Below are 13338 nucleotides of genomic sequence, written 5' to 3' on the forward strand. Positions count from 1 at the left end.
CACATGTACAAAAAATACAGTTCAAAATTTGTTTTGGGACCCTAGAATTGTAATCAACCTTCACCCCGTTAGCTTTGGCCCTGGCAGTGTGAAACTTATGAGTGGATTTAATCAGTCAAGCCCCTCAGGCAATTTACTTGAAGTTTATTTTGTGTTATCAGAATTCACCATATTTCAAGTGTCGAGTTCCCACCCACATTCTCAGATTAATGAACTGATATGGGGTTTTCCATTCTTGATTCCTATAAAATCATTTTTGTTCCCCACACATTGTGAAAATATAATTATAGTCTTGAATTAACCCTTTTTAAATCCAAAACTACAAATCATACAATTTCCGAATGTCACTCTGTTTTGTTAAGTGTCTTCAGACTATGTAATGTTGCTGATGTTTGTTGCTGGTGTGAGATGTCACTCAGATTACCTTATAAAGTCATGTGCTCCATGTGTTCCTGTTTCTTGTGTTGTGTAGGCCGCTCTCTGTCACTTCCTTCCTCTCACATTTGAATAGACGCTCGCTGCAACACCTCTGAGCTGAAGACACTGAAGCCCAGCGACTGCAGGTATGAGCCCAACGGCACTTCATATCTAACACTCATTAATTCTTTATTTGAGCTTTCAACTTCTCAGGAGAAACTTAGAAACTTGTGTTTTGCAGTTGGATGTCTTTGGAGAATGTTTTGAAGTTCTACAAAGAACTTTAGATTCTGAAGTTATTTGGGAAGGCATTTCTGCTACAACACACTGATCTGCAGAACCTATAACGAAACATCCCTTTATTCATCTACAAAGAACTCTATACAGCAGTGTTGGGTTTTATCTGGTTACAAAGTAATTCATTAGGTTACAAATATTTCTAAAACTAGTAATTTCTGTAATTAATTAATCTATGTTTGTTTGCATTTCTGTGACGGACGAATGGTGTTTGACCATGAACAACAGGAACATATAGGAATATAGACATTATTTTGAATTGTGAAAAGTGTTTTAGAAAGTAATTTAGAAGTAAATGTATTAGTAATGTGATTACTGTTTGATGAAGCAATCAGTAAAGTACTTTATTAGTAATTAGTAATTGTGCTGGCTTTGTCACAGACTTTGTTTAGGGTTTTTCCAAAATTCCTTGAACACAGACCCATGTTTCTGATTGCAACTCCGCTTAAAGCTTTTGAGGCACATCCACCAAAATTGGCACAGACCTTCAGACTGTTCTAACGTAGTGTGCTTTATCTTTTCTAACTGATCAGACTTTCAGTTTTTCTGTATCTGAGTTTGAAATTGGCCACAAATACGTAGACTTACAATGAAGAACATCCGTCTCTCTGACCTTTTCTGTTGGACCTGCAAAAACTTTAAGCATTTACAATTATTTCTAACATTCAGATAATGCTTTATCAAGCCAGCGTCCTAGTTTATCTCGACGAACTTCATGTCTAGTGTGCAGTGGATTACTTTTTTGGTAACTTCTCCAACACTGACAGTGTGAGATGGTTCTTTATAAGAAAGGGTGTCTTGATGATCTCTACCTTTATTTTAAAGAGCTCAACCCCATAATCAAACACACATGAAAAGCTATTGAAGGTCATCAGGATCAGTTGAAAGTTAGACATCATCTCTACAGGAGAGTGACCTTTAGGAGAAGTTTTAAGGATAACAGACTACAGAATACCAGACTATTTTATTAGTTTATTTAAGTATTAATGCAACAGCTCAGATATCTCTCTCAGTGATATACGTGTCCATTTTGATGAAGCGTTTGCCTGTTTGCGAGTTCTTCGCTGAAATCTGAAGCAGAAGTGCAGCTAGAATGAAACAGGAAGTTGTGGTTGAGCTGCCAGGAGTGCATGAAGTGATGGCAGCTCTTTCCAGAAGCGCATGTGGTCGATCGCTGAAGGTCTTTGAATCTCAATCTCACCTTTGCTACAGGCTCTCATGTAAGACAGAATGTTTCTGTGCGGTCTGCAGGTGATGCTAAACTCAAATCACACTGCACATGAATGTACGTTTGTCTCGACGAAAGAGGAAGATCAGATCATGTGATGCACATGTGAAACTCTGAAACCAGCCATTTTGAAATCGTATTGAAATAATCAACAGTTTTTCCAAATCCAGTGTTTAAAGATGATGAAAAGGACATGAAAGCGTTTAAAGCAACGTCTTGTCCTGTCAGTGCAATTATGATAGTCCAGATTTGTATTCTGATAAAACATCTAAAACATCTTCCACTAACTGATTATCTTCCTCATGTATGCAAACGTACAGCGACATCTGATAGTTTAACTGAACTGTGAACGGATGTCCCTTTAAAGAGAGCAACATTTGCATGATAAATGCTTTATTATGAAGTGAGTTTAATAGAATTTACTCTTTTTGATCCATGCAATAAAATCCTGCTGCATTATTCAGACTAAATTTGTAGACAACTATATTGTCTACATGTGTATATCTGCTGGAAATGTATTTTATGCTTTACTGTTACCCTTCATTACAATAACAAGTACAAATGATTATACATGTACATTATTATGTATATATACATTAATGGCATATAAAACCACATTTTCCTACCTCAAAGCCAAAAACCTGAGCCGTTTCCTGTATGAAATGTCTTGCAAACACTTTTATTTTATTTTGAACTGGATTGCATGTTTACTTATAACTTATAACACAAAATACATGAGCAAATATGAAATAATTAAACTACACCTGCTCTTATTGACAGGTGAAATATTCAAACAGTGTGACATCATGGCGGGCAAATCACAAATCTCCCCTGAAGAGATCGAGGAATTGAGAGAAGCTTTCAATAAAGTCGGTGAGTGAAAATACAATCTGTTATGAATACATCACATTTCATCAATAGTACTGATATGTGAACAGTTCCTTCTTTTAAACCGATTCTTTTACATGATTCAGTTGAACTGCTGAATGCAAGCGCAGTATTGTGGAAGTTACATTGAAACTGTTGCTTCCTAAACTACAAGCTACTCTTACATAGCCGTTAATCTACTGTCATTTGCTACATTACACGTTACTAACAAAAGTAGCTAATTACACTGAAGATATTTAAGGAAGAACATCTTTGTAACCCTTTAATCTCAGATGGGCCCGAGATGCATAGATCAATAGATAATCCACACGAAGCACAATGTGCACACAACATCTTGCAGTCTTGCTGAAAACATGTTAAAACATGTTAGCTTTCCTGGATCAGAAGACGGATTGAGTTTGGAGACTTGGAGACATTTTTGGACACTGTGATAAATTATTTTTGTAATGTTGTAACTTTTGATCGCTTTGTCATATCAACACAACATTGTACTCACAGTTGACATGATTGAGAACAAAACAAAGCAGTTTTTAGGAGACACCTGATTTACACCCAGAGATATATAATGACAAATCAGAAAAACATGAATAAAGTACATTTTTGGATCAATTATTTTTGTGATTTTTCAAGCAGTTTATTAGGCTGAGCGTCTCAAACATGTAAAAAGTTTACTTTACAATGATACCAAACACTTGACCCTCCATGTTTATTTTATGTCGAGTTATTAGCCTTTAATTTTGCCGCTGCATCCACGGATGCAAGTTCAGACTTTACTATGTAAAGGAGAAGTCGTACATCATCACTGTCCAGAAGCGCTGCATACTTCTTACATGCTGCATACATGATCTTGCGGTCTTTGAGATGTGGTCCATGAAATTTCGTTTGTTATTAATGGTTACCCCTAGATTTCTGACCATTTTTGAAGGCGTTACTGTAGTCGAACCCAGCTGCACATTTTGGAGCAGCATATACTGCCATCCAGCACCATCTTTTCCAGGGACATCCCGGCATTTTCCAGCAGGACAACTTCAAACCATAATATAGCACCTGCACTCAGAGAATGTGGGGGTAGATTGGCATACCTGCAGTCCTGACCATCTCCAATTGAGAATGTGGCGCATTATGAAGCGCACAATACAGCAAGGAAGACCCCGTACAATTGTGCAGCTGAACACCTGTATAATGGATAAATGGGGGAAAGCTTTGTTGCATAATGCGGGACTTTTATCCATAAACAAGCCTGAAACACATCCGGTACTCTTATTTTGAGATGACATAGACTTTGCTCCATTACAATGCACTATAGTAAAATATTTACCAAATTAAGCTTTTTTGCCTAAATATTCAACAGATTTTAGTATAATGAGGTTTCATGAGGAATAAGGTTTATTATTATTCACAAAATATGAAGTTGGAGTTACAATGTATGTGCTGATGAGGCACATTTCCATGTAGTTGCAATTGTCTTTGCATGTCTTCACTTCAATTTAGAATACTTGTTTATCTAATCAAAATATCAATATATGCAATGAATTAAGGATAAATGTATTGATGAATATTATTCGGATACAGAATATCCCCATGAGGTGTCGATGTTTGTTTTTATTTCACCTCTAGAGGCCGCTGTTGTACTGAAGAATCAAGCTGTTTCTTTCTCCTAATAATGATATTTCCAAAAAGCAACTATCGACAACGATTAATCGGTAAAACCGATATAACAGTCTACCTGTAATACTGACGTTTGACCTTTCTTTAGATGTGGACGGTAACGGTCACATCAGCACAGATGAGCTGACCGCTCTGTTTAAGGAGGCTAACCTCCCGCTGCCTGGATACCGTGTGCGTGAGATCGTCCAGGAGCTCAGCAGAACCATGGACCTCAACCAGGATGGAAAGATCACCTTTGATGAGTTTTCCAAGGTCAGGTCAAAGGTCAAAGATCACTATCATGAGGGGTAGAGAAACAAAATCACATTAAATCCCTTTAATAGTGCCGTGTATCATTTATGCCACCAGCAGGCTTGACATGATGACATTGGCTTTGGGGGCGGGACTATCTGTTTGCTCGTCCAATGGGTGAAGTGGGTTGTTGTTTTAAAACAGCCATTAATTTTGTGATTCTGTTTAGTGCAGTTTTAGTGGTGCAAATATTAAATCAATCACAGTTCAAGATGAGCCTTAAAATGTACTCTTCCGCTCATTTAGTCAGTAATGCAGATGTTTAGTCTAGTTGTTATAATAATTCTTTATGTCTGTCCATCTGTCAGGTGGTTCATGCCTTAAAGAGTTCAGAGGTCGCAAAGACATTTCGTAAAGCCATTAATAAGAAGGAGGGAATCTGTTCTGTAGCGGGAACCTCAGAACAATCTGGAACTCAACACTCATACTCTGGTGAGTAACACACACACACACACACACACACACACATACACACAAATGCACACACACACATACACACAAATGCACACACACACATACACACAAACGCACACACACACACATACACACAAACACACATACACATACATACAACACACACACACACACATGCACATACACACAAACACACATACACACACACATACACACAAACACACACATACAAACAAATGCACACACACACATACACATACATACAAACACACGCACACACACACATACACACAATTTAAATATGGGGTTAGGTGTTATGATTAGGGATTATGTGTTAGGATTAGGGGTTAGGATGAGGGATTATGGGTTAGGATTAGGGATTATGGGTTAGGATTAGGTGTTATGGGTTAGGATTAGGGGTTATGGGTTAGGATGAGGGATTATGGGTTATGATTAGGGATTATGGGTTAATATTAGGGGTTAGGATGAGGGATTAGGGGTTAGAATGAGGGATTATGGGTTAGGAATATGGGTTAGGATGAGGGATTATGTGTTAGGATTAGGGGTTAGGATTTGGGATTATGTGTTAGGATTAGGGATTAGGATTTGGGATTATGTGTTAGGATTAGGGGTTAAGATTAGGGGTTAGGATTAGGTATTAGGGATTATGGGTTAGGATTAGGGATTATGGGTTAGGATTAGATATTAGGGGTTATGGATTAAGATTAGGGGTTAGGATGAGGGATTATGTGTTAGGATTAGGGATTATGGGTTAGGATTAGGTATTAGGGGTTAGGATTAGGTATTAGGGATTATGGGTTAGGATTAGGGATTATGGGTTAGGATTAGGGATTAGGGGTTAGGATGAGGGATTATGTGTTAGGATCAGGGGTTAGGATTATGGGTTAGGATGAGGGATTATGTGTTAAGATTAGGGGTTAGGATTATGGGTTAGGATTAGGGACTAGGGTTAAGATTATGGGTTAGGATGAGGGATTATGGGTTAGGATTATGGGTTAGGATTAGGGATTATGGGTTAGGATTATGGGTTAGGATTAGAGATTATGGGTTAGGATTATGGGTTAGGATTAGGGGTTAGGATTATGGGTTAGGATTAGGGGTTAGGATTATGGGTTAGGATTAGGGACTAGGGTTAAGATTATGGGTTAGGATTAGGGATTATGGGTTAGGATTACCCACTCAAAGTCAGCTCAGCATCTCTGCCCCATCACGAAACATACAAATATGCCCGGCTACATTTGATCAACAGTTGACCCAAATAAATCTGTGGTGTCTGAAATCAATCTGAAAACATAATGCCTTAAATATTATAATGTTGTACATGTAACAAACTTTTGATAATAGTGAAGTGTGTGTGTGTGTGTGTGTGTGCGTGCGTGTGTGTGTGTGTGTGTGTGTAGAGGAGGAGAAAGTGGCGTTTGTGAACTGGGTGAATAAAGCTTTGGAGAAAGATCCAGACTGTCAGCATGTTCTTCCCATGGATCCGAGTTCTGACGATCTTTTCACTGCGGTGGGAGACGGGATCATACTCTGGTACCTGCTGCATATGTGCAACTTTATATTTATAATAACAGTGTATTTAGGCAGAAACTCCAGAAACATGTGGCCTTGTGTAAACACACACACATCTACTGATAAATGATCCTGCTTATTACATGTGACCTAACCAACATGTTCCTACATGGTCATGAATTATCGTAAGAGTGTAAAGGGTCAGGTGAGGGTTAGGCACATGATTTTATTATGAGAGAAAGAGAGACATGAAAATAGCACATATGGAGAAAGAGCCGTGTAAGAAGAATTTGTGTTCCTCTTTGCAGTAAAATGATCAATCTGTCTGTTCCGGACACTATTGATGAAAGAACCATCAATAAGAAGAAACTCACTCCGTTCACTATACAGGTAAATACAAACACTGCTGTCTCATTGGTTGGTTTGTCTCATGTGTGACTCCGACTGGATTTAATATCTGTGTTTGTTTAAACACGCAGGAGAATCTGAATTTGGCGCTGAACTCGGCCTCTGCTATCGGCTGTCATGTGGTGAACATCGGAGCAGAGGACCTGAAAGAGGGCAGGCAGCATCTAGTGCTGGGTCTCTTGTGGCAGGTCATCAAAATTGGCCTGTTCGCTGACATCGAGATTAGTCGCAATGAAGGTACAAATATCGAAATATCAAGGCAACAAAATATTCAAGAAAACAAAAAAAAAAATTAAACGATGATTTAAACAATTTACAGCTCAAATAATACACGAGTTTAACAGAAGAATGAATTTAAATGCTTTAATAAAATTATGAGCGTCACATTTCTGACTTTAAACCTGACTTTAAATTGACCCCATTGACTTCCATTGTAAGTGTCTCTCTGGAACACACATGTGCTTTTATAAAGAAAAGGAACGAATCAAAATTAATTTTGTGACAATCTTCCTGACATTCTGAATTAAAGAATTGTCAGAAAAAAAAAAAAAGAAATTGCACATTTTTATTTTTTTATTAATTTTTTAATGATAATTGATCCATTAGACTCTAAAGGTCATTATCCTGCTCAACAATTGAGAGATTTTCCTCAGAAGTCTGTTGTATCATATTTAATACATGAATTTTAAAGGGGATTTTCAATAAAATAATATACAAAATTTTAATCAAGCACAAGTTGCAAATATTGAAAATATCAGTAACAATATAATCAATACGGTCATTTGTACTTAAAATAATCTGTCATTTATCCCAACATAAGAGTCACTTCATTTTAAATAGATCGATATAAACATTGAAACCACTTTATTTCACAAGTAACCAATAGATGGTGCCGTAAACATGTGAAACGCACATCCCATAGGTTGTGTGACTCATCAGCTTGAACACGGAGTGAAACAGGAGCATCAAACATTGGGAATCATATTTGATAGGGTTAAAATAAAGTGACGGCCATGTGCTTGCGTGAGATGATTGTGTTTCATACATTTACATTTGCTTTGAATTTTATTTCTTATCATATTGAATTTAGTTGCCTACCCCAGGATGGCATTCTAGTAACGTCACGTGTTGTTTAATACGACACATTCAGACAGATTTAAGTATTTTTGTGGATTTTCTGTATGTTTCTCTGTGAAGTCACATGATCGTGTGTGTTTGCAGCTCTGATCGCTCTGCTCAGGGATGGAGAGAGTTTGGAAGATCTCATCAAACTTTCTCCTGAAGAACTGCTTCTGCGCTGGGTAAACTTTCACCTGGAGGAGGCCGGATGCCCCAAAATCAACAACTTCAGCTCTGATATTAAGGTATTGAAAGAAAGAACGATGCTGACTTGTTCGATTCAGTGGAATTGAACTGACATCAACACATTTATATGCAGTGTGTAAAACAGTGTGAAGTAATGTAAATGAAGTTACTCTTTTAAAGCGTCTGTAAGCGATTGTTTCATGGACATGTGTGCAGAAACTGTTCTACTCCCTGAGAGATATGACTGAAATAAGTGTTGTGAGATATCTCAGCGGTCTCTGGGACAGATCTACACTCTGTAAACAAACACAAATGTGTCCGAGGACAATGACACTTTCTGCCTGTCAATCATTTTACATGTTCTCATAGTGTTGTAGCTGCAGTGAATTATTGAGGCTTAATGCCATTTTTATGCCATGTTGTTCATAACAGTTGCCAGATGAGGGCGCTGTTGCACTACTGTTGTATTTAACAACCGTTTCTGCTCGTGTCTCAATAAAGCTCATTTGGGATCTTTGGAATGCTTTTGGGTTTTGGGGGGGAAGGGGGTGTGGCTAATTCATGGCTCATCTTTACAGTTTGTGGAAATTGTGGAAAACCGCTTACAGCATCTTTAATGTTACTTGGTGAAATGTACAAATGTAATGAGATGTAAACTGTTGTCTGTCTTCATGAAGGACTCAAAGGCATATTACAACATCCTGAATCAAGTGGCACCTAAAGGAGATGAGGAGGGAATCCCAGCCATCCCCATTGACATGTCAGGAATACGGGTGAGATGTTCAAAACATCCATATAACAACCATTCAGATTGACTTATTCAGCTCTTCAGACTCCAGCCTTCACTTCAAAGAAATGAATTTCCATGCTGGTTTATGCCGGTCCAGCTGGTGGGTCCATTAAGAGTGGAGTCTGATGTGTGAACACCAGCACCTGAAACATGCATTTGATATTATTAATGAAAACACATGGATGCTTATAATGAAAACCTTGGAAACATGCTCCGTTTCAAAAACAAGACACATCATGTCTCACATTCAGATGTTATATGTGTTGTGTGAATCCACAGGAGAAAGACGACTTACAGCGAGCCGAGTGCATGCTGGTACAGGCCGATCGTCTCGGCTGCCGTCAGTTCGTCACGGCTACAGACGTCGTCCGTGGAAACCCTAAACTCAACCTGGCTTACGTGGCCAATCTGTTCAACAAGTATCCTGCGCTGAAGAAACCAGAGAACCAGGACATCGACTGGAGCTCCATCGAGGGTGTGTGAATCTCTGAACTCAACTGATGCTCCTTTGAGTCTTTATTCATTTCATAAATCAACACTGACATCTCTTTGTTAGCTCAATTGTTTCTCCTCGACATCTAAATGGAGACCACAGAGCTGGTCGAAAATGTTTTTCCGGGGAAAATCCTGTTCGGATTTGTAGGCAAACCCAATCAGCAAAAAAAATCTTATGGGCTTTTATAACAGGAATATTTCAAAATACGTGTAAAATACCATTTCTGTTGAAAATTACTTGAAGAGACTTTTGCATTTTGTTCTAGAACATAAATTACTCACATTCAGACCTCGAACGTGCAATTAGAAAGTCCTGTATTTTTAAAACCGCACATCGCTATCAAATGCTAATTAAGGGCTACAGCTAACATCAGTGTGAGAGTACGTGCTGAACTTTTTTAGATGAAATGTCTGAGACAAAGTTGATTCTCAAACTGAAAGAGAAACCTCTGAGCAAAAACAATTTGATTTGTAATCAGTTACTTTTGCACAAAACATGCTGTATTAACATTTGTGCCTGCAAGAAACAACAAAATCATCAAAATATGAATAACTTCAGTCTTGAGCAACACAAATCAGGTTTCGTTTGAAAGTTAAAAGATCTACTTTATAATTAATGTAGACATTATGACCAAAACTGAACAAGTGCTTTAAAATTAACAGATAAATCAGAAATGTCCTGTTTAAATAATTTATATTAAAAATGTTTGCACTGCACACATTATTACAATCAGTAAAACATCAGACTGATGAAATATTCATGTGTCATATGTTGTTGGAAAGATCTCAAAGAGTAAAATACAACCAGAATATTTGTTTTACTCACAGATAAAAATATAGCGAGTAACAGCTAAATATATGTCTTTGACAGTTATGTTGGTGTTGCTTAAATGCCGCATTTTCGCTTATAACTTCAGAAAATATAAACAGAACATAAAATATCACATATGATTATTTAGAGTCTGTGATTATCTTTCAATCGAGTCCACACACAAGATAATCAGATGTATAGATCATTAGATAATCCACATGAAGCACAATGTTACATATGATCACCAGGAGATGGCGCCAAATACACGACACAGACTCAATGATGACTCAAATGACACAGAATGAAACTCATTCTGTGAAATCTCATGACTAAAATCATGTGTGCATGCTATGCAAACCTTTAGTCATTGTTGTGTTTGCATGTGTAATTAGTTCTTATGTACAATTATTATCTTTTATTTGTTTGGAGATGTTTTTGGACACTATGATCAATTATATTTGTAATGTTGGAACTTTTGATTGCTTTGTCGAATCAACACAACATTTATCTCAGATACAGTCGACATGATTGAGAACAAAACAAAAGCAGTTTTTAGGAGACACCTGATTTACATTCAGATATATATAATGTAAAATCCGAAAAATAAAATTTAAATTTAAATTTTAGTAATTTCTTTTTTTTTCTTTTCTTTTTTGGCTGGACTTCTTTAGCATAAGATAACACTTGCCAATAACAGTTATAATGCTAGGCTACGTTGCTTAGCACAGAAATGATATAGGGGTAGATTTTCTAGGATGATCCAGTATTAACAGGAAATGTGTTTGATGTGCAATTTTTCAGGTGAAACCAGAGAGGAGCGCACCTTTAGAAATTGGATGAACTCACTTGGTGTAAACCCGCGCATCAATCATCTCTACGTGTGAGTGTATTTACCTCAACCTTTCTGCACTATTGTAACTGTGGCACACTTGATGTGCACTCATCTGTAAAGTCCGTGTCAACTCATAAGCATCAATGCAAATACATAAAGCAGTGATGGTGATTCCAGTAAGTGTCCTGACTGAGTGTGACTGTGTGTCTCCAGCGATCTGGCCGATGCTCTGGTGATCTTCCAGCTGTACGAGAAGATCAAGGTTCCTGTGGACTGGGACAAAGTCAACAAACCCCCGTATACTAAACTGGGCAGCAACATGAAGAAGGTACAACCGCTTTAATCACATCTGTACTCACATGAAACTAAGGGCTCATCCCTTTCTTCAAACACCTGCGAGTGCAAGATGATCTCATGAGTAGTTTTGGTCCTTTTCCCTGGAGAGAAAGACATTTGAGATGCATTAAAGTTTCAGTCTGCATCTGTTTTCAGTACGCTGTGAGTTCTAAAGGAAGTGTTGTGCATTGCAGCTGGAGAACTGTAACTACGCTGTGGAATTGGGAAAGAAGGAGGCGAAGTTCTCTCTGGTTGGGATCGCTGGTCAGGATCTGAACGAAGGGAACCGCACGCTCACTCTCGCTCTGCTCTGGCAGCTCATGAGGAGGTCAAACACACTCGCAGCACTAGCGGCTTCTTATTTACATCTGTTTTTAATGAAGGACTCGTTTATTCATGAGGAATATTCTGTCATCATTTACCCACTCTCATGTTGTTCCAAACCTGTATGACTTTCTTCTGTAGAACACAAAAGGAGATGTTAGGATCAGTCTCAGTCACCATTCACTTTCGTTGTGTGGAAACAAGATGCAGTGAAAGTGAATGGTGACTGAGAATAACATATTTACATTTCCGTTTGTGTTCCACAGAAGAATGAAAGTCATACGGGGTTGAAACAACATGAGGGTGAATAAATAATGACTGATTTACATGTTTTTTTAATAGTGTTTCTGTGTGGGTGAACTAGTCCTTTAATACATATTTCTCATTACAAATTAATTATCAGCATTTTTAAAAATGTAGATTTTTGAGAATGTTCCAGAAAACAGCTGGTGTGCTTTAAATCTGTACAAGAGTTTCCGTGATCAGTATTTACTTGCATTTCATTTATATTTCTTTATGTCATAATGTTTCAGTGTATAAGAGGACAGCTCATTTATCAACCATGGTTTTACTGCAGTAATCATATTTTAACCATCATATTTTAGTAAAACTATAGTAATAATACATGAAAACTCATTGTAATAATCATAATCATTGTGCCCAAAACAACAACAACAACATATTTTATTTCTACAGTTTTACTTGTAACATCATGGTTAATTTGTTATACAAGTATGATTTTAGAAACATAGTTTCCACCAAACACAAAACACGCCCTCATGAAAATGAACCGTAGTTTAACTCTAATAACCATTTTTGGTGTGTGGCAAGAACCTTGTGCCACATATTAACCCTTGTGCGTCAATAAAACAACGTTTCTCAGACGTCCTTAGTAAATAAAAATATTATATATTCATAATATTTTCCATGAGTTAACATCAGTCCTGATCATAACTGCCAAATATTCATTCATTTTCAGGATTTTAACCCTTTAATGCCAGTTTGTTTATATAATGCCACTGATGTTTTTTCACACACACTCATGCATACACACTCTCACACAAACACTCACACACACACACACACACTCTCTCACACACTCACTTACACACACACACACTCTCTCACACACACACACTCTCTCACACACACACACTCACTCACACACACACTCACACACACACACTCACACTCACACACACACTCACTCACACACACACACACACACACACACTCACACACATACTCACTCTCACACACACACACACACACACACACACACACACACATGTTGGTCTACC

General features: G+C 37.7%; 1 protein-coding gene across 1 annotated transcript in view; it reads left to right on the forward strand.

Annotated features, from left to right (window-relative positions):
- The first annotated feature begins 488 nt into the window (after positions 1–488).
- The window catches only part of LOC127654955 (plastin-2), a 20915-nt gene continuing 8065 nt past the window's right edge, over positions 489–13338 (forward strand). The window contains exons 1-13 of the mRNA XM_052142539.1: positions 489–563; positions 2723–2815; positions 4587–4750; positions 5098–5221; positions 6625–6757; positions 7045–7126; positions 7216–7381; positions 8366–8508; positions 9127–9222; positions 9519–9714; positions 11347–11425; positions 11591–11705; positions 11908–12041. Of these exons, the coding sequence (XP_051998499.1) occupies positions 2749–2815; positions 4587–4750; positions 5098–5221; positions 6625–6757; positions 7045–7126; positions 7216–7381; positions 8366–8508; positions 9127–9222; positions 9519–9714; positions 11347–11425; positions 11591–11705; positions 11908–12041 (1499 nt within the window). The 5' untranslated portion in view covers positions 489–563; positions 2723–2748. The remainder of the gene's footprint in view (positions 564–2722; positions 2816–4586; positions 4751–5097; positions 5222–6624; positions 6758–7044; positions 7127–7215; positions 7382–8365; positions 8509–9126; positions 9223–9518; positions 9715–11346; positions 11426–11590; positions 11706–11907; positions 12042–13338) is intronic.

This window comes from Xyrauchen texanus, chromosome 14 (assembly GCF_025860055.1).
Source record: "Xyrauchen texanus isolate HMW12.3.18 chromosome 14, RBS_HiC_50CHRs, whole genome shotgun sequence".
NCBI lineage: Eukaryota > Metazoa > Chordata > Actinopteri > Cypriniformes > Catostomidae > Xyrauchen > Xyrauchen texanus.